Here is a 23,686-nt window from a genome sequence, read left to right as displayed (position 1 = left end):
GAACAATGTTCTCAGTTTGTCCAGCCATCTGATCTACTATGTATCCTTTTTCAGGCCTATTTAAAAAAAAAATTACATAAAACCCAACTAAACATTTCATTTATATTTACCGAGCAAAATGGTTCACTCTTTAGCATGGTTTCTTCAAAACTTAGTTTATGTAGTGCAAGCCATTCCTTAATTACAGCCTTTGCCTACTACTCGGGATCCTCTCCACTAGTATACTATGGTAGTTCATTAAGAGCTAATTGTCAAATCACAGCAAAACCATGTACAGGAAAACACTAACTCTATCAGGTTTATTCCTGACCATGTCTGTTTCCTGCACGAAGAACAATATATCTGCAATTAATTATTAATAAATATTATGACTGACAAAACTTAATCAATTATTATTTATTTCAACGTTTACCTTTTTCCATCAACTTTTGTTGTATTAGCAATATTTTATTACCATTTTACTAAACATTCTAATTCTAACTAAAATTCTAACTAAAAATGAATTATCGGTATTGAAATATTTGCCTAGTTTATTGTTAATATATGTATATGTGTTTATCATTTCTTGTAATAAAACATTCATGATTTAAATCACGTTTGTTAATATGAACTACGTTTAGAATTAGTTCCCATTAATGAGCGCTGATATACTATCAAATACGTCCCCGAATTATAGCTGTTCTTGTCTCTTTTCTAGAACAATTACACGACATCAGACGGAGTGGTATTCGAGTTCGAAAACAGCCCGAAGATGTCCACATACCTGATATCTTTGGCGGTGACCAATTTTCCTTGTTACATGAACACAGTGCATTTAGACGACAGATACCTGCCAATAAGGGTATACTCATCAAACGCCAGCGAGTATAACAACAAACGAGCTATAAGATATGCCCAAAAAGCCATGTCCTTTTATTCGAACTACACGGGCATCAGTTACCCCCTGAGCAAACTGGGTAAGTCTTATTCGTCGTCTGTCATTGTTTATATTTTTAGATTTTGTGAAATAAACACTACGTTAGGGTAAATTAGATGGCTCGGTGAATGGAGGTAAAACGAAATGAAACAGTGGTGTTCACATTATGTGACCGTTATTTATCGGCAATACAAAAAAATGTGGAAAATACAAAATAGATAAAACGTATGGCAGCGGTGTTACCTGAAGACGAGGCTTGGGCAGTCGATGGTGGCGCGTCTAAACCAAACTATGGTCGGTTACTGAATCATAGAAATACCCTTCAATAACATCCCAGATAAACGTCTCGGGGTTGCCAGCTATTCGTTATCGTGTTCTAGTTGTCACTGCTGGCTCCCCGCCCGTGTTCAACATCTGGAATTATATTTCTGGGTACTTTGTTGACAATCATTCCAAGATGTAAAATTCGACATGCTTCAAGGTTAACCTCAAGCCTTGACCTCCTTAACAGGCATGTACTTTGCGCTCTCATCGGGTGATTGTTATTTTTATTACATATTAAATAACGGTTAAACAGGTTTTCGTATCCAAAGATACTAGTTTGTTTGATAAGTTTGATAAGCATTACAAAAGTTTATAAATTCTTGTTAACTTTTGAACTTGATCAGATGAGAATTATTCTTAACGCCATTTGATGGCCTGAACTCAGATCTTCAATCCTTGAATCAATATTGGTCGTAGTTTTGGCATCACTGTGCTCTTATAACGGCTGTTAGCAGTCGACATTACATTAAACATAATTTAAAAAGTCAGTCAAACGATTTCGAATTTGGCACATATTTATGTACAGCTTCATTTACTTTAGAATACAGAAATAATTTTGTTTTTATATATTTTAAAGACTTCTTTTTACAATCGAGGGTTTATCTGGACTGGACCTACTGGTTCACTGGCCAGTGACCAGCTTAGAGACCATCCCAAAAGGCATCCAGTCTTACCCAGCCTGATGGCATGACATGGCATGACTGGGGGGGCTATTCCTTGTTAGATTTTTTAATGATGCCTATAAAGACATTTACAACCGCAAACATAAAGTATATTTATACCCCAGAAGGATTGAAACCACGCTTGTCATCAAAAGGGTTACGCACGACGCCTGATGATATATTTTTTTGGAATATGATAAAGTATTGTTAAACTAAGCGTTTTATTTATAAAATAACTCACCAATGGTTGAGTTCGTTAACACCGAAGGTCATAATCGAGACAATACTACAAGAAGATGACGAGAGTGAATCAGACCTTGGTGAACAAGGATTATAAACTTCAGATTACATAGTTTCAGAGAAACGTCAATCTTCTGAAGAATAGAGAAGAGAGAAAGAGAGAATTCATATTTAGATTTGCCTCTTTCAGAAATAATTTCGTGTTTTATAGCACGTGATAAAATAACAAAGTGAAAAAAGGCTAACAACAATAAAGTGAAACGCCAACCTCGTAGAAATGGCGTGGGATGACAATTTTTGAGAATATTATTGATAAAATTGTTATATATATATATATATATATATATATACCAACTCATTTATACAGAAAAAGAAACCATCATATAACAGACCCCGGTGACTACAAACCGACTGATGCTATAAAAACTGAAGTGCTATTCATATTGTTATTGCATATTGCAAAAACATTGCGGATGTCACACTCAAATATAGAGTAACATTTCTTTTGACGTCATTGCGATCAGAGATATATTAGAAAAATTTACACGAAATTGCATTTTACCTTATTCTATAGGACAAGATTTTGTCATTAATGACATGTTTTCGAAGGAAAGCACCTTTTAGATGGTATATTGAATCTATACCCGACAAATACGGAATAAAGCTATATCTACTTCTTGATGCTTTTACATTTTATGTCCTCAACATTGGGCATTATGACGCCAAGCAGCCAGAAGGTCTATACCAGTTGAGTAATGCTCCAGCACAAGCAGTGAAGAGGTAGTTAGACTAATTTCTAAATCTAATAATCGATAATTGGTACATCAGTCTTCCTTTGGTGGGTGTTTTAGCAAAAAATCATAAGATTTCTGTTGTGGGTACCATGCGTAAAAAAAAGAAATACCTCTTTGTTTTACAGATAAAAACCTACCTGAATACCTACCTTAAGTAGATTTGTATATTCTGACACTTCCATTTTGGGGTCATACGTGCCCAAAATAAAGATCTGTGGTACTAATATCATTTCATTGCGCTGTTGCAATTAATGAGAATATAAATGAAAATCATAAACCAAACACAGTAACTTTTTACAATAAAACGAAAGGCGGTGTCGATGAAATCGAAAAAGAAGTAAAAATGAATACTATTACAAGGAAGAATTATAGATGACCGTTGACACTATTCCTTCGTCTCTTTGATATTGCTGCAATTACTAAAAATTCTAATTCTAACTAAAATTCTAACTAAAAATGAATTATCGGTATTGAAATATTTGCCTAGTTTATTGTTAATATATGTATATGTGTTTATCATTTCTTGTAATAAAACATTCATGATTTAAATCACGTTTGTTAATGTGAACTACGTTTAGAATTAGTTCCCATTAATGAGCGCTGATATACTATCAAATACGTCCCCGAATTATAGCTGTTCTTGTCTCTTTTCTAGAACAATTACACCACATCAGACGGAGTGGTATTCGAGTTCGAATAATTATAGATGACCGTTGACACTATTCCTTCGTCTCTATGATATTGCTGCAATAAACACAATGGTAATATTGACGGCAAATAAAGTTGTGATACAAAAAAAGCCAAGGCAAAGGCAAACGTATATACGTCAATTGGGCATGGAGCTATCTCTGATGATGAATGTTCCAAGAATGCTAAAAAGAAACATAAGAGAACGAAAAATAAGCACCTAAGATGATTTTTGTTCTTAAACTGAGTTTTTAACCTTGCCTGAGAATCCTAAGAATCGTTGTAATATTCGATTTTTTATGTTAGCTTTCACCTAAAGTAAAGTTATGCTCCTAATTATCAAAAAATAAATGATATTGATTAATAAGTGTTGATTTTCTCTAGTATAATCCCATAGGTCTTTTAGGTTACGCGCGACCACTGCCGTTACAAAAAACGACGACATCTCTTGATGGTTAAAAATAAAATTATCCGACTATTTATATCGGATGTTGAACATACTAGTAATATGAAGAGTAAATGATACCTCGTAGATTCTGTAGAGAAATCAACTTTGTGGACGAAAGATACAACAGGAAGGTCAAAAAACACATTTAGATCAATCAAAAAAATAAGAAAACAACTCTATCCGAAGCGAGAACGAAATCCTACTGAACAACATATTGATGAAGAGCGTATTATTTCAATAGTGTTGTCGAAATAGTACAAAACACATTAATCAATAAAGCAGGACCGGTTGGTGCAGTGGTCATGATGACCAGCGAGCTCGAATGCCGCTTGTACATATTTGCGATTGTTTAAAAATGATGATTATTCATAAAACAAGATTGGACAAGAAACACTCAGTAACCAAACTAAGTAAGACCGGATCTCTTCGGTGATAATCGCCAAGTTGGTCACTCGCCAACCCGTAGATTTAATGCATAGTAGAACCAGACCATATAAACCCTAGTTGGTAAAAATGAGAATATTAAATAAAATCCAAATTTGTTACTGCAAATTGATTGTAACGAAAAAATAATTCAGTTTCGTTATTATGACATGCACCATATATGATTAAAAAAATAATGTAATATGTGTAATTAAGTGACTATTCTTTAAATAATTAGTATACAATAGCGGATGATAACGGTTATTCATTGCCAATACCAGGTTTTTTATATTTTGCCTTGCACACATTGATAGTCTTCGAAATTAAATAGACCCATAATAATTTCGCATTTTTCTCTTGTCACGTTGGTTTTTAAGCCTCCGTTATGTATCACTAGGTTATACTGTACCGAGAGGACGAACACGGCTTCACGTCAGTGATCAGTCGTAGTCTTATTATCCGTAGTTACAAAAAAGACACCAAATAAACTCCTGTTCGAGAAGCCTAAACAACTAAGTTTATCTAATGTCGTCGCACATTTGATTGACTTAACATCAATCATATTTTAATCATATAAATAGCAAACGTGAAATACATTTTGAATATTTTATCTCTATTCTACATAATACAATTGAAAATTACCTTTAGCACATAATTATACTATACTAGCTGATCCGACAGACGTTGTCCTATCTAAATTATGAATATTCAATTCAAACCGGAATAAATAATAAGAACATTATTTAAAAACATAGTGTTTTTTATAATACTCTTTAATAAACAACAATATTTTAGTTTGTTTTCTAGCGCGTAATTAAATAATCTAGATTGTCACTTTATAATCACAACTGCACTGATTTGAACGCAGCTTGGTGGGGATTAAATGCAACAGTTCTATGTTGCTGACTTTGATTCCATCGATTTCGTTCAATGCCTCAGTTCACACTTCGCGTTGCTCGTTGGTTTGACTAGCTCGTGTATATCTTTGAGTTGCAGCATTGCTAGTTCTGCGATCTAAATTGGTACGTTTAATCAATGATATTTTGAAGAATCAAATTCAAATGAAAATAACAAATTGGCTTTGTTGGTGTTTCTGCATGTATGTATACTACGTGTGATTTGGCAACTTAGCAAAATTCGATATTGAATTAATTTTAGTACAAGGCGTGATGCGGTGAAGTAACTGCAATGAACAAAAACTTCTTAAAAATTTACTTAACAAAATCAAAACTGGATAAACGTTCATAAATAGTAAACTGTGCAAAAAGAAATGAATTAATTTTTATTGATAGATATAAAACTATATTATATGGCAAAAGAACTGCCAAACGTACGAACATAGAAACGTTGTTTTCTGAAAATGTTCAGTTTTGTGCGTAATTTTCTAGATTTTTCCTTGCGTATGAAGTTTTGTTAAGCATTAGAATACTTTTATTGATATAATTGGTCGCTATTACCGTTGGAGACTTTTAAAGTTTTTACAACTATAAAAAAACGCAGCTCCCAAACTACTACCAAAATAGATAATATATAATAAAAAACATAACTGACAAACGTAATAAACTACACACTTTAATTGAGTAACTACTTTTAGTTATCTCTGTTACTAAACCAACAAAAAATATTAATGTTGAATTAAACCGAGACCACGGTGCCGAATAAAGAAATCTACAAATGTTATCGCAAAGGCCAAGCGAAATCGCGTTAATTTACACAGACAATTATTATTACGTCTTCAGATATCGTCACTAATTTATTAGTGCAAATCGTTATCGTGTTATACCAAAAATATGGTTTTCAACCGTCAATTTTTACTAATCGTATCTCCATTCAAAACAAAGTTTATTAATTAGAATACGGTTCACTAAATTGTTATATAGAGTAAGGTATTTCCAGGGCGAAACTGTATCTGAAAATATATTTAAATGTTTTTTCTTACTATATTTGTATGGTTAATTTTAACCCCAGGGCATCAAGTAAGAGTTATATTATAAATTATATTACAAAACAATCTAACATCTTAAATAAATAAAAACAGTTTTAAATAAATGATTTAATAACTACTTACAAAATAACAGGTCAAGAGAAAAGTCCCCGGCCTGACACATAGATGGCACTACTAGAATTAATACCATATGTTTTTTAGTTAGCCCTAACCCTCAAAAGATGCGTGTATAAATTTGACAGCTGTCGGATCATTAGTGTGTGAATAGCATTTTGAGTGAAGCAACTTTTACTATTATGAAAAAAGGAATTTTGCGTGTTGATAAAATATTGCTTTTTGAAGGGAAAAATACAGTTGAAGCAAAAACTTGGCTTGATGCCGAGTTTCCAGACACTGCCCCAGGAAAATCAACCATCAAGGATTGGTATGCTAAGTTTAGACGTGATGAAATGAGCACCGAAGACGGTGAACGCAGTGGACACCCAAAACCGACGAAAACCGTTAAAGAATCCACAAAATGATTTGATGAATGACCGTAAATTGAAACTGAATGAAATAGACACTCTAAAGATAACAACTGAACGTGTACATCATATCATTCACGAATATTTGGGTATGAGAAAGCTCTGTGCAAAGTGGGTTTTGACCAAAAAGAACAACGAGTTGATCATTCGGAGCAGTGTTTGACGATGATCAAGCGTAATAAACCCATGTTTTTGCATCGATATGTGACATTGGATGAAACATGGCTCCATCATTTCACTCCGAAGTCCAATCGACAGACATCCGAGTGGACTGCACACGATGAACCCGCTCCAAAGCGTGACAAAAGGCAACAGTCGGCTGGCAAGGTTATGGCATCTGTATTTTTGGATGTGCATGAAATAATTTTCATTGACTACCCTGAAAAAGGAAGGATCATCAACAATGTCTATTACATAGTGTTATTGGACCGTTTGATGGACGAAATCGTCGAAAAACGGCCGTATTTAAAAAAAAAAAGAAAGTGCTGCTTCACCAGGACAATGCACCGTGTCACAAGTCAGTGAAAACGATGGAAAAAATCCATGAATTGTATAAAAGGTGACAAAGTTTTATGCGATAGTTAAAAATAAGCGGCATGCCTGTCTAATTCAGTTTACATTATACTTAAAATCTATTTAAAGTACATAGACGAATAGGCGATATTCGAAACTATTTACGATTCCTTTGAATGGTTTAGGTCTTTGTATTTTAAGAAAAAAATTTAGAATATATAAAGAAATAAAATATGAAACTACACTGTAATACAACGTGAGATCATTCTTTTGGATCAATAATTCAGTGTTAACATGAAAATGGAGTCACATACGTCATACCACTTTCCTATTCCCTTGATTTTGTAACAAATGACAGTCAGTACCGATCTAACAAAAGATAAATATTCTTTAAAAGCAATGCTTTCAACATGTCTAGTTACTAGTTTAAAGTTACTTCTTTAGATGTAACTCAAAAGTCGAAAATTATCGAAATATTCAAGTTAATTCAACGCTATAGCTAGTTATAAGCCATAATCAGATATATAAAGCAATAATTAAACAAGAAAAATAAACTAAAAATTAGGTTAATTTACTTCAATTAGTTGTTTATATCAATTACTTTAAAACAAAATTCAATCATGGAGGTTACGCTAATTTACTGATTAAATTCATTTCCACCAATGACATTTATTTCATGGAAGTTTTCCTGTTAATACAGCATCATATTGACAGTATGTTTCTCTTGTAGCTGTTAATGACAAAATGACAGATAAATGGTTACACCTTTCTGACCTAATATTAAAAAAAATCGATTGTAAGATATAAAATCGATAAGAAAGATAAGGGGATCATAAGTGGTAATATAAGTTGGCGTAGAAAAAAAGAATGAGGAAACTTATTTTTTAGAATTTTTATACAAGTAAATAATTTTATTATTGTAATTGTCTTCTACGTATGTAAAAATGAATTGTTATTCGCTAGTCTCGCTAAAATGTTTATGAAATTTGAAAATGTTTAGTTAACCATTAACCTTAGCTTAGTTCTCAAGTTTAGACTATTGGAATTTGGATCGGATCCATAAAGGGACACAATAGAAATTTGGATAGAAACAGTGGCATCGTATAGAATATTACGTCTGATATCAGCTTACATCAACTGTCCACACACAGGAGCCCACAATGTTGTTATTGATGCTAATCATTCAAAGCTTTCCAGCAAGCATACATTCATCAAATGTTTTGCTACCTTTCAAATGTGCTATACTACAATTTAAAGAGTATTAATAGATCTAAACAACTTTAAAATTATAACTTTTCGAGTAAATCTAAATATTATCCTACTGGCACATGGTTGTAAAATTATGTCTGCAATTATTGATAAGGTAAAAGTGCACTATCGCGTAAGGAAAATCATACTAATCAAACTGGTAACCAGACTGAACAAGACCGGATGTCTTGAATGATTTAAGTTGGTGACTCGTCAGACGGTAGGCTTAATGCCGAGGACCGAGGTTCGGAGCCCATATTAAGCAATAGAAGCAGTCCAGATTAACCCTAGTTGGTAATAAGAAGACTAATAATACTAATAATAAAAATGATAACTATGATAATGTTTGGCCCAAAAAAAGAGCTTAATTATACACTTCATAATTTGTTGGTTTTAATTGTGTCCTCAGTTCCGACACCCTTACCAACCTAATCACCCCGGTCTTTTACTTCATATTGTTAAACTAGATTACTTTTAAAATAATATTTATATTGCTTATACCGCCTCATTATCTTCAATGAATAATAAAAATGCTGCTCGAAACGGCCAGTTTTTATCAAATACTACATTTTAATAATATGCCACGTTTATTTAGATATATTTCTCAACAAGTTTGACCTAATGACTTTAACTATCGTTCAGTTACATTTCGATCTTTGACTTGTGATAGCGTCACAATTAATAAGCACTATGGGCACTATACTATATTTAATTCTACACTAAGAACTGAAGATGTGTACGAGTTGAAGTTGGTGAGTCGAGAGTAGCCGAATTATTTATGATTTATTCGGGCGAATGAGAATTTATAGTTGACAACGCAACTACTCGAGGATACCCCGAGCAAAAAGAGACCGTCGAGTTTTTTTTCTTGTTCAAGATGACCAGCTAGAACCAAATGGTCTTTTGCTGATGTCGCTTCGGGTTCATAGTGTTTTGCGAGCGACAAAGAACCTGGGTTACGACTGGTATTGTCGTAGATAGTTTTCTACCAAGATTTGTCGATGGGTAAGGACTTTATCAAGGTATTGTCGTGTTCTAAGGCGCCTAGGGAGAACCTTGCACTGAGCATGTTCGTGAATCTTCACGAACGAGAAGCCTGATCCGAAGTGACTGTTGACGTTCCTCATAAACCATGGGGCATAGAATAACGCGCGGACTTTTTGGGTTGGAACACTTTTAGTGCTTCAAATTGTCTCTCAGAGACATACCTGTACCACACCTGTGCTCCGTAGAGGCAGACTAAACGGACTAGCATTTTATACAGAGTCTATTTGTACAGAGAAGTGGGAAGAGTAGAGTATACACGCCATTGCCTCTGCAGATAGCGTGCTGGATTTGGGCTGACCATTAGAACCTGCGGTCGAGGCTGGAGACCGAGGTATGATACCTTCTGGATCTAGGAGATAGGGACTTTATCCATTTGGAGGCGATTAGCGCGGAAGTCCTTGCGGTGGAACAGCATAGCCTGCAGAATTTGTAATTAGCCTCGGGACTGTAACCGATTGTGAAGAAAGCTGTATAAACTGCATAAAATGCTGTGTGGAAATGTTTGTGGATTTGAAAAATCAAAAATGTAAAGGTTGAACAGGGCAGGGGCTAGTGGAGCACCTTGCAGGACTTCTGTTTTCGAGAGGAGACTGCGTCACCGATCCTCACTTGAAAAGACCTACCGTCCAAGTATGAATATATGACCAAGCTTTTTGGCTTTGAGAGACGAATATATGTGTTTTCATAGGTTAAGCTCAATCCCTGGGTGCTATATTGAGGGCCGAACTTGGTTGTTTTCTCTTTTGGTGTTGGGAATTCCATAATTCTGTAAAAATCTTTCGTCTCCTGGAAGTGCCATATTATTTATAAATACCAATTCAAATTGTTGTTATCGCTATTTGTTCTGATACAGGATGGATACTCACAAATTTGTGATACTCAAATGTGTTTGTTTAATAAATGTTTGATATTCGTGTCCTTTTAAACGTTGTTTAATTAGTAACATATACCTAACAAGGATCTTGCAAATCTGCCAGAGCTGCTGAAACTACAGTTTTATTATGAAAATTGTTCAAACACATTTTTTCAACAGGTGTAACTTTAGGATCTGATTTAATTACCCTGTTAATTCGAATTTATTGAGTTTCCGCTCGTTCCATAAAAGGAATGGGTTTTTTATTGGGACGCTATTTAAAATGACGCATTTCAAAAGTAAGACATTCTAACAGGTCAATTGAAAAGTCCAAGGCCTATCATAGTAAAACACATTTTTTACTTCTTCAGCGCCTCTTATTCGATGAAAATTTCTTCCCAGCGAGCATTCTTTTGAGATCTGAGAACAGCAAATAGTCGCTGGGGGCCAGATCTAGAGAATACGCGGATGAGGATGCAATTCGAAACTCAATCCATGGATTTTTACCATCGTTTTTACTGACTTCTGACACGGTGCATCGTCTTGGTGAATCAGCACTTTCTTTTACTTCAAATTTAGCCGATTTTCGACGATAAATCGATATGTATATTTTAAAATGTATTATTTACAACTAAATGTTTCATTTGTATATGGTATATACTATAAAACAAAGATTGAGTAAGAACGTTTTTTACAGATATGATCGAATATGCCAAAACGAGAGCGGTGGCAACGGAGACCTGGGGCTTGGTACAGTTCAGACGCGGTACCATTAACGAAAACCTATTGGGTTATGATAACTTCCAAAGGTTCCTGACAATATCTCATGAATTTTCCCATTTCTGGTTTGGCGATTTAGGTACGTAACTTAGGTATAAATAATAAATTGTAACGTGACTTGATCATTGAAAAATTTTCCAATATCCACTGTAAGTTATCATTTGCATTGTTTTTGATCAAATCAGGGAAACGCTAAGAAAATGTTTAGGACTAAATGGCCCAGTGAAACCCAAATCATCTACAATTATTTTGATTATTACTTTTTATCAGGAACTATCAGACCTAATAAATATTCCAGCTCAAGTTTTAGAACCTGAGTGTTGATTATTATGTCTGTCATACTTCGTTTTATTAATGTTTAAATTACTACACTATAAACAATATAATATATAATGTCAACTCAATAAAACAGCGAACTCACGTCATCGCAATGAAGACGTCAAGAAGTAGCAATATTGCCATATCAATTTTGACTTTTAGTTCATTCAGCGCCAACTATGTGTCCTCTTTCGAAGTCTATTCACATATTTCACCATTTACTTGCGTTAAGTAACTTCGAACAAAGCTTATAGCACACTGAAATATAATCTACAAAACTGGGCATATAAACTGAGCAATACATACACATTATTTACACAAAGTAGGAGTTGAACTTGCAACAAGATGTTACAATATTGCATGGTATCTATCTTATGTTTTTCAGTAACAAATAGTTGGTGGAGTCATCTGTGGCTTCAGGAGGGATTGGCAACCTACATATCAACGAAGTTCGTCAACGATTTATCTAAGAATGAAGCGGTAAGTAACCCCACAAAGCATCCACGACGAGACGATTGTTATTTGCATTTCGTTCTAGCTATTTAAACTATTCGATATATCCGACTTGTTTCGACTTGAGACAAAACCAAACACAATCCCCATCGTGCCTAAAATCGAAAGCAATGCCGAAATTGAAAAAGTCTTCGGCGATATTGTTTACGCAAAGGTAGGAATCCAGTTGCATATTAATTAAATCCAGGAATTATTAGGTGTGAAAATGCGTGTGTTTGGTCATTAAAAACACACTTTTTGCCATAAATTGGTTTCTATTTTTTCTTGTTTCAAATAAAATATCTGTCCATTTTTTAACCGACTTCAAAAAAAAGGGCGTTCTATGTTTGGCTGTCTATATTCTTTATAATTTATGCTCGCCGATTTCTTCATCAATTATTTAAATTTATTTTTTTATTCGAAATACTGCACTTCCTTTGTCCTTTGTTCTTATTTTTCCTCATACGCACTGTAACAGGGCGATTGGGAAGCCCAATTTTTAGCAAAATTAGTTTTTTTTATTCAACATAATTCCCTTCAAGGGTGATACACTGATTATAGCGACCCTCCAACTTTTCGATACCATTTTTGTAGTACGATTTGTCCTTTGCTTCAAAATAGACCTCAGTTTCGGCGATCACCTCTTCATTCGATGAAAATTTCTTCCCAGCGAGCATTCTTTCGAGATCTGAGAACAGGAAATAATATCTGGGGGCCAGATCTGGAGAATACAGTGGATGAGGAAGCAATTCGAAGCCCAATTCATGGATGCTTGTCATCGTTTTCACTGACCTGTAACACGGTGCATTGTCTTAGTGAAGCAGCACTTTCCTTTTCTTCAAATGCGGCCGTTTTTCGACGATTTCATCCTTCAAAGGTCTTACTTTTGTGCGTCACTGCGTTCACCGTCTTCGGTGCTCATTTAACCACGTCTAAACTTAGCGTACCAATCCTTGATGGTTGATTTTCCTCGGGCATCAAGCCAAGTTTTTGCTTCAACTGAATTTTTCTTTTCAAAAAGCAATATTTTATAAACACGAGAAGTTGCTCTCGAATTGCTTCACCCAAAATGTTATAATTCACAAACTAATTATCCGACAACTGTTAAATTGCTACACGCATCTTTTAAGGGTTAAGCCTAACTAAAAAACATATGGATTTAATTCTAGTAGCGCCATCTATGTGTCATGCCGGTGACTTTTCAGTTGACATGTTACCGTTACCTGGCCTACCCATTGTAATACTTCTTTCTTCTATTCAATTTCTTCTTCTTCTTAATTTTTATTATCATCATGCCATGAGTGACCATTGGGTATATTAATTTTAAGAACATTACGTCACCAATGTTTACTTGACCTTCCTTCCAAGTGAATCAGTGATATTAGATACTAGATCATCCGGAAAACCTAGTTCTTTGGCTTAGACCCTCGTACCAAACATGGTTGAAAGCTTGCAGACGTCTAGAAAGACAGCACCAATCTTGCGACCTTTTGGGAGAGCCTAGTTGATGGTGGTTGCGACGCGAGCAGCTTGATGAAGGCTTGAGTGTTTGACATGGAAACTGAATTGTTCGTAAGGAATTAGGTGTATGTGGTTTACGTCTGTGAAGCTAACTATTTAAGGCGTGCAATATAATTTTTTCTGCGAGTTTGACGTTGCCATTACTCTATATATTTCTTATATATCTTATCAATGGTGTTTTACATAACATAAACATAGGATAAAATTAAGCCTCGTAGCCCTATATCTCTAAATGCCCTGATCTCTTTTATTGACCTACGTTCAATATTTTAATTTGGTGGTTTATTTCACATATACATTTCGTTAGTTTAATTCATATGCAACTCATATCATTTCATATGTAATTGCTTAAGAGTCCTGATGACTAAATTATAGGGAGCCGCCTTATTCTACTCTGTAGAGAATGTGTTAGGCCCTGACGCGTTCCAAAGAGCCATCCGACGTTACCTGAGAGCATTCGCCTACAGCTCCGCCAGTTCCAACGATTTGGTCGATGAGTTTGCCAAAGAAAAACCGGAAAGCAACATCACTTCCTTCCTGAAAAGTTATCTGTACCAAAACGGTTTACCGATAGTTGCTGTCGAGCAGCATACCGATGCTTATGTTCTAACTCAACATGACTTGTGGCACGGTGACAGAAGGTAAGCTCAAATCGAATAAATATAAGGTTCTTGTTACGATATAACAGTTAATTTTCAGGTGGACTATTCCGATTTCGTATCTGCAAGAAGGCAATAATACTGGACATGTGTGGTTCTCAGACGATCAGCAATCAGGTAAATATTTTGGTACTAACCAGGGGAGGATACCTTGGAAATTAAGTTCGGAATAAAAGTTTGAAAAAAATAATTATACAACATTATTATGAGCCTCGTTTTAACGACCATTAATTTCAAGACTCAATTTGTTCAATTTGTCAATTTAACTGTTATTTATCAGAATTATTATTTAAGAAGTTCAATGCAGAAATTTTTTAGAAACTTTTTTAAATAATGTTCTAATTCATTATAGATATCAACTATCAAATGAGATAAAACCCATAGACCGACCTCACTGTCTTTAGAAATATCCCAGGTATTTGAAAAAGTCCTGTTGGAAGTGATAAAAGAGATTATAGAGTCAGAGTTAAACAACAGAACATTTTATCGCACGGGCGCTATTTGTTTATTTTATATTTAGTTGAAAGTTTCGTCTCGGCAAAAAATGGAACTGAATCGTGAACATTTTCGTGCGATGATTTTTTACGATTTTCGACGCGGATTATTACAACAAGGATGCATCAATCAACTTAATTTGACTTTTGGCGATGAAACTCCATCAAAAACCTCCGTGTATCGCTGGTTTAGTCAATTCAATCGGAATCCTAGTTCGCTGTACGACGAGTTTCGTGAAGGTGGTCCAAAATCGCCTGTTGTGCCAGAAAACATCGATGCTGTGTGCGAAATGATTAAGCAAGATCGTCATGTCACCTATTGTGAGATTGAGGCGTCCCTAAGCATTAGTTCCACCAGCATATATGCGATTTTACATGAACACTTAGCTGTGCAAAAGTTATGTTTGCGTTGGATTCCACACAACCGCTCAAAAAAGCTCGTGTCGATTGGTGCAAAAAAATTCAATCGCGGTTCTTCGAAAGACCTTTATAAAATCGTGACAGGCGGCGGATCATGGATATATTCGTATGAGCTCGAAAGTAAGCAGCGGGTGACTGTATGGGTGTTCCAAGTTTAACCAAATCCAACAAAAAAAGAAAAGGGTGGCCTGTTTCTTCGGGAAACCGGTCATATTGCAACAGTGCCTCTAGAGGATCGTAGATCTGATTGGTACACAATCATTTGTTTGCCAGAAGTATTCGGTGAAATAGAAAAAAACAAAAAAGAGAAGCCGGATTGTTCTTCATCGTGAGAAAGCGAGCTCTCACACATCGGCTCAAACAAGAAACTATTTGAGCACTCAAAACATCGAACTGATGGGTCATACATCAGTCATACCGCCGTATAGCCCTGATTTGGCACCCCACGATTTCTTTTTGTTCCCATCCGTGAAGAATAAACTGCATGGTCAACGATTTTCATCGCCCGAAGAAGCTATGGAAGCGTCCAAAAATCATGTTTTAAAGATACCTCAAGCGTATGCAAAAGTGTATCGATCATCTTTGCGAATTCATTGAAAAACAATAAAAATATATTCGCAGCTTAACTACTTGTTTTTTTCCTTTTTCCGAAATATAAATATTTACTCTTGAATCAAAGATATTATGAGGTGATGTTACAGCATGAAAATAGACATATAGCAAAACTAGAAGTACTGAATTAACTTCTATAACACATAGAAGTTCTATAGCACACGTCGTAATCTCCAAACCTGGCTTCATTCAAATGCCACGTTCATACCTGAGAAACAAAGGGATGTGACTCGCCCTTACAAAGCAGCACTTAATCTTAAAGAATCTTCTGCCAATCTCAAGAAGTTAAAAGATCCTTCGATGATTTGGATCAAAGCAGACACTATTATTTCGGAGTAGCATCCATAAATTGAGAGAGATGGTCAAAAATGTCTAGAATCGAATGACCAATACAACTTGAAATGTTATTGTAAATGTTGTCTGCTGACTTTAAATATAGAATTTTTATACAACATAATTTATTAAGACATTTCAAAAACATTTTCTCCTAGGCTTAGTCCTTGGGAAAACATTCGACTTGCAACGAAACAAATGAATGTTTTTTAATATCTTCAAAGTCATGTAACCACTTAACTCGACAACGAATAGATAATAATAAACTTACTGTTTTATTTCAGTTAGTATTCCACGGATAGCAAACTCTAGTTGGATAATATTCAACATCGAAGGTTTCCGAGGTCTATATGCAGTAAACTACAGCCAAGTTTTATGGGAGAATTTATTTCAACACCTTCACGTAAGTAGCTCCTGGTTTACAGTGTTTAGTGGCCTTTAAAAATATTAGGAGAAAGTTTTGAAACAAACCTATTCATATTCTTCAAAATAAAGTATTCATATATACTGAAAATACTAATCAGTGATACATGTTTACCCGCGATCATATTACAGTTTTTCTTTTTGATAACATATATTAAATACACTACAGAAAAAATATGAACGTTGTATATAAAAACATAGCGGCCCGCTCCGACTTTGCACGGGCATAAAATATATATGCCTATGTCACTCAATGAAAACATGATTAAAATCGATCCAGTATTTTTGGTTCATTCATTACTGCCCTTGGCCTGCACGCATTAAATTTGGAGTAAAACAATTCCTCTTCCCCTATACTTACTATGAAGATTTCCTGCTATCTTTAGAATATCTAAATTCATACAATTTTTATTACATTACACATTTTTAAACGCAAATTTTAAATTTGTGATATCTCCGAAAATATTTGTTTAATTTACATGCTGTAAGGAACCATATTGATCTATATTAATTGCACACTGTATTTAAGGTACTTAATTCGATAAGGATTAATGCCGTATTGCTTAAAATAGCTTCGTAAATAAGCCATTTTCTCACGTAAAAAGTAAACAATAAAAATGGTTAATGTGGGTTATCCCTAAAAGATAAACATATACCATCGCGGACTTTTTTGTAGACCTTTTTATGGTGTACAATACTGTAGTACATTAATTTGATCTAACTCTTAGGGTTAGGCAGCGTTTTTGCTAATTGCTAAATAAGCCTAAAAAAATAGGTTAATTTACGACATCACGTTAGAAACCTCTAAAATTAGCAATGTTGCCTTAGTATATTATGCATGTATTATACATATAAATCTTCCTCTTGAATCACTCTATCTATTGAAAAAAACCGCATCAAAATCCGTTGCGTAGTTTTAAAGATTTAAGCGCACATAGGGATATAGGGACAGAAAAGGCGACTTTGTTTTATACTATTTAGTGATTCAGATCTACAGGACAAGGAACTGAATAACTCATAAATAGATGCTGAGAAATTGACATACAATATTAACAAAAAATATATACCTAACAACAAATAAACATGGTGGTTGAAATAAGAATGGAAATAAACCAGAAGAAGAAAACGTCACGTAACAGGTCAATTAAAAAGTCTCCGGCCTACCATAGTAAAACACATTTTTGTGGCAAAATTAATTTTTTTATTCAACATAATTCCCTTCAAAAGTGATGATTATAGCGACCCTCCAACATTTCGATACCATTTGTGTAGTACGATTTTTCCTTTGCTTCAAAATAGACCTCAGTTTCCAGCGATCACCTCTTCATTCGACAAATATTTCTTCCCAGCGAGCATTCTTTTGAGACCTGAGAACAGGAAATAGTCGCTGGGGGCCAGATGTGGAGCATACGGTGGATGAGGAAGCAATCCGAAGCACACTTCATGGATTTTTGCAATCGTTTTCACTGACTTGTGATACGGTGCATTATCTTGGTGAAGCAGAACTTTTGCGATTTCGCCCTTCAAACGGCTCAATAACGCTATGTAATAATCGCTGTTGATGGTCCTTCCTTTTTCAAGGTAGTCAATGAAAATTATTCCATGCGCATCCTAAAATACAGACACCATAAACTTGCCAGCCGACTGTTGCGTTTTCCCACGTTTTGGAGCAGGTCCATCGTGTACGGTCCACTCGGATAACTGTCGATTGATCTTCGGAGTGAAATGATGGAGCCACGTTTCATCCATTGTCACATATCGACGCAAAAACTCGGGTTTATTACGCTTGATAATCTTCAAACACTGCTCCGAGTTACGAACTCGTCGTTTTTTTTTTGGTCAAAAGTGAGCTCGCGCGGCACGCACTTTGCACAGAGCTTTCTCATATCCAAATATTCGTGAAGGATATGATGTACACGTTCAGTTGATATCTTTAAAGTTTCTTCTATTTCATTCAATTTCAATTTAAGGTCATTCAAAATCATTTTGTGGATTTTTTTGATGGATAATTTCGTCAGTACACTTTTTTAAGCCCTTTTGGGTATCCACTGCATTCACCGTCTTCGGTGCTCATTTCATCACGTCTAAACTTAGCATACCAATCCTTGATGGTTGATTTTCCTGCCAAGTTTTTGCTTCAACTGTATATTTTCCCTTCAAAAAGCAATATTTTATCAAAACGCGAAATTCCTTTTTATCCATTTTTTTCACAATAACAATAGTGGCTTCACTCAAAATGTTATTATTCAAAAACTAATGATCCGACAGCTATCAAATTTATACACGCATCTTTTGAGGATTAGGGCTAACTAAAAAACATATGGATTTAATATTAGTAGCGCCATCTATGTGTCAGGCAGGGAAATTTTCAATTGATTATTTTCAATTTACTACTGTTATATTACTACGGTTCTGTTGTACTTGAATTAATACAAGTGTAACAAAAAAAAACGGGTTTTCTTTGCTACACCTGGGACTTTTCAGCCATGTGTTGTCAGGTCTACACGGTATGCAACCATGGGGTTGTACAAATATATTTAATGTCAATTTGATCCAACCAAAACAAAGTTATTCGCATTATTGTTAACTCCACAAGGAGATCCAAAGGTAGTAACAGTCAGTTCAGTGTAGAAAGTAAATGGTTTGCGTAAAGGAACATCAAATGAGATTTCGTAAACATAACGACGTACAATTGCTCGACAAACAGTAAACTTCGAAAGTTGAAGAGATAAAAACCCTTTGAACTAATATAACTAAACAATATGTAAAAAATGTGCCTATCTTTTAAAAGTATGTGGAGTCAAGTATGAGTACATCCATCAAATGCTAATTAAGTTTAGGTCTGAAATGTTAGTTCTAAACCTTAAGAACGATATTAACATGTGCTTATTAAACAAAAACCTTTATAAATAATTTCTTCATTTCAGGACCTACCTCTTAACGAATTTAGTCATTTGACCGAAAACGCCGAAGCCCTCTACGATCATCAATTAATCGGCTGTGACATCATTTTAAATCTGTTCGACAAATCGCTGGAATTATCGAAAGAATCATCTCACACATTGTTCAACGGTATCATCAAGGTGTTCAGTAATATGTGTGAGGCGGCCGAGGAGTATAAAATGGTGAAGGTAAGTATCAAACAGATGAAAAATAACATTAGATTTAGCGTTGAGAATTATCGAATGAAAACGACCATCGACTGTTTCAGTCGTGTAATTTCAGTTACAATTTTCGGTTTTAGTAGTTTCTTTCGATTTATTAATGTAATAAGGTAAAAATGTGTGATAATGATGTCATTTATATGATTTTGGCAACTATTGGATTTTTTTATTGACTTTTTCGATTTTTTAAATCTCTGGATGTTTGTTCATGCCTTTTGAATGTTAAATATTCTTTCATTCAAGTTTCAATAAATAATAGTCTTAAATTATTCTTTAGTAATGATAAATAAAATAAATATTGTATTTCAAAAGAGTGCGATGGTTGATAAAGATTGATTGAGAAAAAACGATACAATAAACGATAAAATTAAAATGTTATTTCGAAAAAGTTTTTTATATTCCACATAATTCCCTTCAAGGGTGATACACTGATTATAGCGACCCTCCAACTTTTCGATACCATTTTTATAGAACAATTTGTTATTTGCCTTTGTCTTCAAATGCGGCCGTTTTTCGCCGGTTTCGTCCTTCGAACGGTCCAATAACGCTATATAATAGTCGCTGTTGATGGTCTTTCCTTTTTCAAGGTAGTCAGTGAAAATTATTACATGCGTTTTTTGTTGTTGCAACCGACTGTTGCCTTTCCCACGCTTTGGAGCGGGTTCATCGTGTACAGTCAACTCGGATGACTGTCGATTAGATTTCGGAGTGAAATGATGGGGCCATGTTTCATCCATTGTCACATATCGACGCAAAAACTCGGGTTTATTGCGCTTGATCATCTTCAAACACTGCTCCGAATCACCAACTCAATATTCGTGAATGATATGATGTACACGTTCAGTTGATATCTTTAGAGTGTTTGCTATTTCATTCAATTTCAATTTACGGCCATTCAAAATCATTTTGTAGATGTTTTAAATGTTTTCGTCGGTAACAACCTCTTTTGGGCGTCCACTACGTTCACCGTCTTCGGGGCTCATTCCATCACGTCTAAACTTAGCATATCAATCCTTGATTGTTGATTTTCCTGGGGCTGTGTCCGGAAACTCACCATCAAGCCAAGTTTTTGCTTCAACTGTATTTTCTCCCTTCAAAAAGCAATATTTTATCAACACGCGAAATTCCTTTTATCCATTTTTTTCACAATAACAAAAATTGCTTCAGTCAAAATTCTATAATTCACAAAGTAATGATCCGAAAGCTGAAATTTATACATCATTTATATATAGGCATCTTTTGACTAAAACAACTAAACTAAAAAACTAAAAAACTAAAATACTAAAAAACTAAAATAGCATTAGGATTTAATTCTAGTAGCGCCATCTATGTGTCAGGCCAGGGACTTAATTGACCGGTTAATAGTTGTCAAGATAACATAAATACAGTCAATACTATTTTTCTATTTCTCAATCAAAATGTTATTTTTTTACCTTATTACGTTAGTCAATAATCTTGAAAATAGAGTTCCAAAATGCAAATAAAACATAAAACTATATATATATATAACATATAAATCTATAAGCATAAATTCGGTACATTATTTTCGGGGCCGCGTCCAAGTCTGCAAAGCCAAGATGTTAAAAATCAGTCGAATGAAGCTAGTAGGTCCGAAAATAGTAACTGAAATTAGGCGACCAAAACAGCCAATAGTAAAAAATAGTCAAATCAGTCGGATCGAAAATAGCGACTGAAAGTAAATCACTGAAACAGTTAATAGTAAAAAATAGTAAATTACTAAGAAATCGGTAGTCGTTTTCAGTCGATAGTTCCAAAAGCTACTAAAAAATCTAGTTTGAAAAAGTTTAGTTTGAAAAAGTTTAAACCATATAAGAAACGCTGAAAAAATCTGAGACAAACACAATATATAAATATTCCACCATGTTTTTCAGGAACATATAGGGAGCAAGAAAATCTTCAACGATTTAGCGATGGACTTCTTCATAGATTGTAGTAAGAAAGGTTGTTTTAACATTTCTGAAGCTGAAATCTAATTATGTATGATAATTTTATACTGTTTCAGATAACATAGACAATGAAAAACTTGATCAGTGCATCAGCTGGGTCAGAACCAACTATGGTCACGAACATTTACATCACGTCCATACAAAAAATGAATCTGCATCTTAACACAAGTTGTAGTTAAATTAGAGCGAAAACAAAGACAGATACATCTCATACGTTGACGCAACAACAAGCAAAGAACTTTAGAATACCTCATGTTTCGCTGAAAGTCGAGTATATTAAGATTATTTATTTAAATGATTTTTGTACTTAAAAATCAAATGATCCACTGTTACATTTTATATTATTATTTGTTGTGAACAATAGTCCACGATAATCTTACAACAAAACCAATTGAACAATTGAAATGAACAATAAAAATTTTAAGAATATTGTTATACTTTTCATTTAACCGTACGAGCACAAGGAAAGAAAAAAAATTACATAAAGAAAATTAAACCAAGAATATAATAATATATCCTAGCGCATTCACCAGTACGTTATATACTTCAACAAATTTTTAAAAGTATTAAATTTAACGAACGGCATTTGTTAGATTCTCTAAAAATCAACAATGTTAGTTAAAATAAATTGGTTTATTATTACTTTTAATCATTTTCAATTAGAACTTAATTTACAAGAATTATAATCACCTAGCACTAATAAGGACTACAGAAATTCCCAACTGACTTTACTATATTATTGTAATATCACACATTCCAAATCAGCAAATACTATAGAAAAAATGAATGCGAATCGATGCCAAATCCTCAATAGCAAAACCATATCAGTGTAATAGTTTACCAATCAATAGAAATCTAAAGAAAATTATTTAAAAATTCTGCCATAAAAATCAATAACTATACGCAATCGGCAATACATTATGATATATTGATATTATATTAAACTATGATATTAAAAATTACAAAAACATAATAGAATTATAAAACAATTAAAGGAGTCTATACTATGATTTCATAAGAAACCATAATAACATGTTAAGAATTATAAAAATTTAGTTTTTGCTGTTTTGAAAATATATTACCCAGCAGCTTCATCAATTCATACTGAATGATTCTTACTAGATTTATATCAAACTTGCATACTTAACTAAGATAATGAAATCTTTCTGAAACTCAAAATATCTCTTCATCATTCTATTCTTGTTTTATATTATTTTCAACAATAAAAGCCAAAGAAAATTGCAATTATTTTTATTTAATAATATCAGACATTCCAAATCGACAAACACAACGAAACAAATGAACATGAAACGAAAACAGAACTAACTTAACTTAATGATATGAAATATTGCACAAATCAACACAAATCTAATCAAAGTCAGAGAAATATTATAAATTTGCACGAAAATGATATTAACCGATTAAGAACCATAAAATTGTTGTTTTGCTACATAAAAGAAGCGTGTCTCGCGCCTTCACCAGTTCAGTATATACTCCAATAAATTTATTTGAAGATTTGTGTTCAAGCACTACGCTCATCTACCGATCGACAAAAATAGAATTTTTTCCAAAAATAATTTATATCTAGTATCGTACAAATTTACAACGAACGGACTGAATACTTGGACGAAAATGTTCACATTTCTCTTTCGATTTCACATCATCACCTCTACAGTTTGCAAATTATCGAATCTACCGGACTAGGATCCTACAAAAGTATAAACTATCTATCAGTAGTCTTATTCATTGTTGAGGGGTTTCTTATTGTTATCAATATTATTACTTTCAATTGTTAGTTTTCTTTAATAATACTGCTTAAAACGATTAATTAAAAAATATACAATAAAATCAATGATTACTTACTTAATAAACACCAAAC

General features: G+C 34.0%; 1 protein-coding gene across 1 annotated transcript in view; it reads left to right on the top strand.

The window, feature by feature from the left end:
- The window catches only part of LOC143200251 (aminopeptidase N), a 35,373-nt gene extending 13,137 nt beyond the window's left edge, over window positions 1-22,236 (top strand). The window contains exons 4-13 of the mRNA XM_076410670.1: window positions 698-956; window positions 11,322-11,483; window positions 12,108-12,202; window positions 12,261-12,389; window positions 14,111-14,376; window positions 14,435-14,511; window positions 16,538-16,656; window positions 19,604-19,807; window positions 21,733-21,802; window positions 21,864-22,236. Of these exons, the coding sequence (XP_076266785.1) occupies window positions 698-956; window positions 11,322-11,483; window positions 12,108-12,202; window positions 12,261-12,389; window positions 14,111-14,376; window positions 14,435-14,511; window positions 16,538-16,656; window positions 19,604-19,807; window positions 21,733-21,802; window positions 21,864-21,970 (1,488 nt within the window). The 3' untranslated portion in view covers window positions 21,971-22,236. The remainder of the gene's footprint in view (window positions 1-697; window positions 957-11,321; window positions 11,484-12,107; window positions 12,203-12,260; window positions 12,390-14,110; window positions 14,377-14,434; window positions 14,512-16,537; window positions 16,657-19,603; window positions 19,808-21,732; window positions 21,803-21,863) is intronic.
- The last annotated feature ends 1,450 nt before the right edge of the window (window positions 22,237-23,686 follow it).

Source organism: Rhynchophorus ferrugineus, unplaced genomic scaffold (genome assembly GCF_030347505.1).
Source record: "Rhynchophorus ferrugineus isolate W39M unplaced genomic scaffold, kcgeb_rfMv2 rfM7, whole genome shotgun sequence".
In the NCBI taxonomy this organism is placed as follows: domain Eukaryota; kingdom Metazoa; phylum Arthropoda; class Insecta; order Coleoptera; family Curculionidae; genus Rhynchophorus; species Rhynchophorus ferrugineus.
The sequence above is the reverse complement of the archived record's forward strand: the minus strand, read 5'-3'. Positions and strand labels throughout refer to the sequence as shown.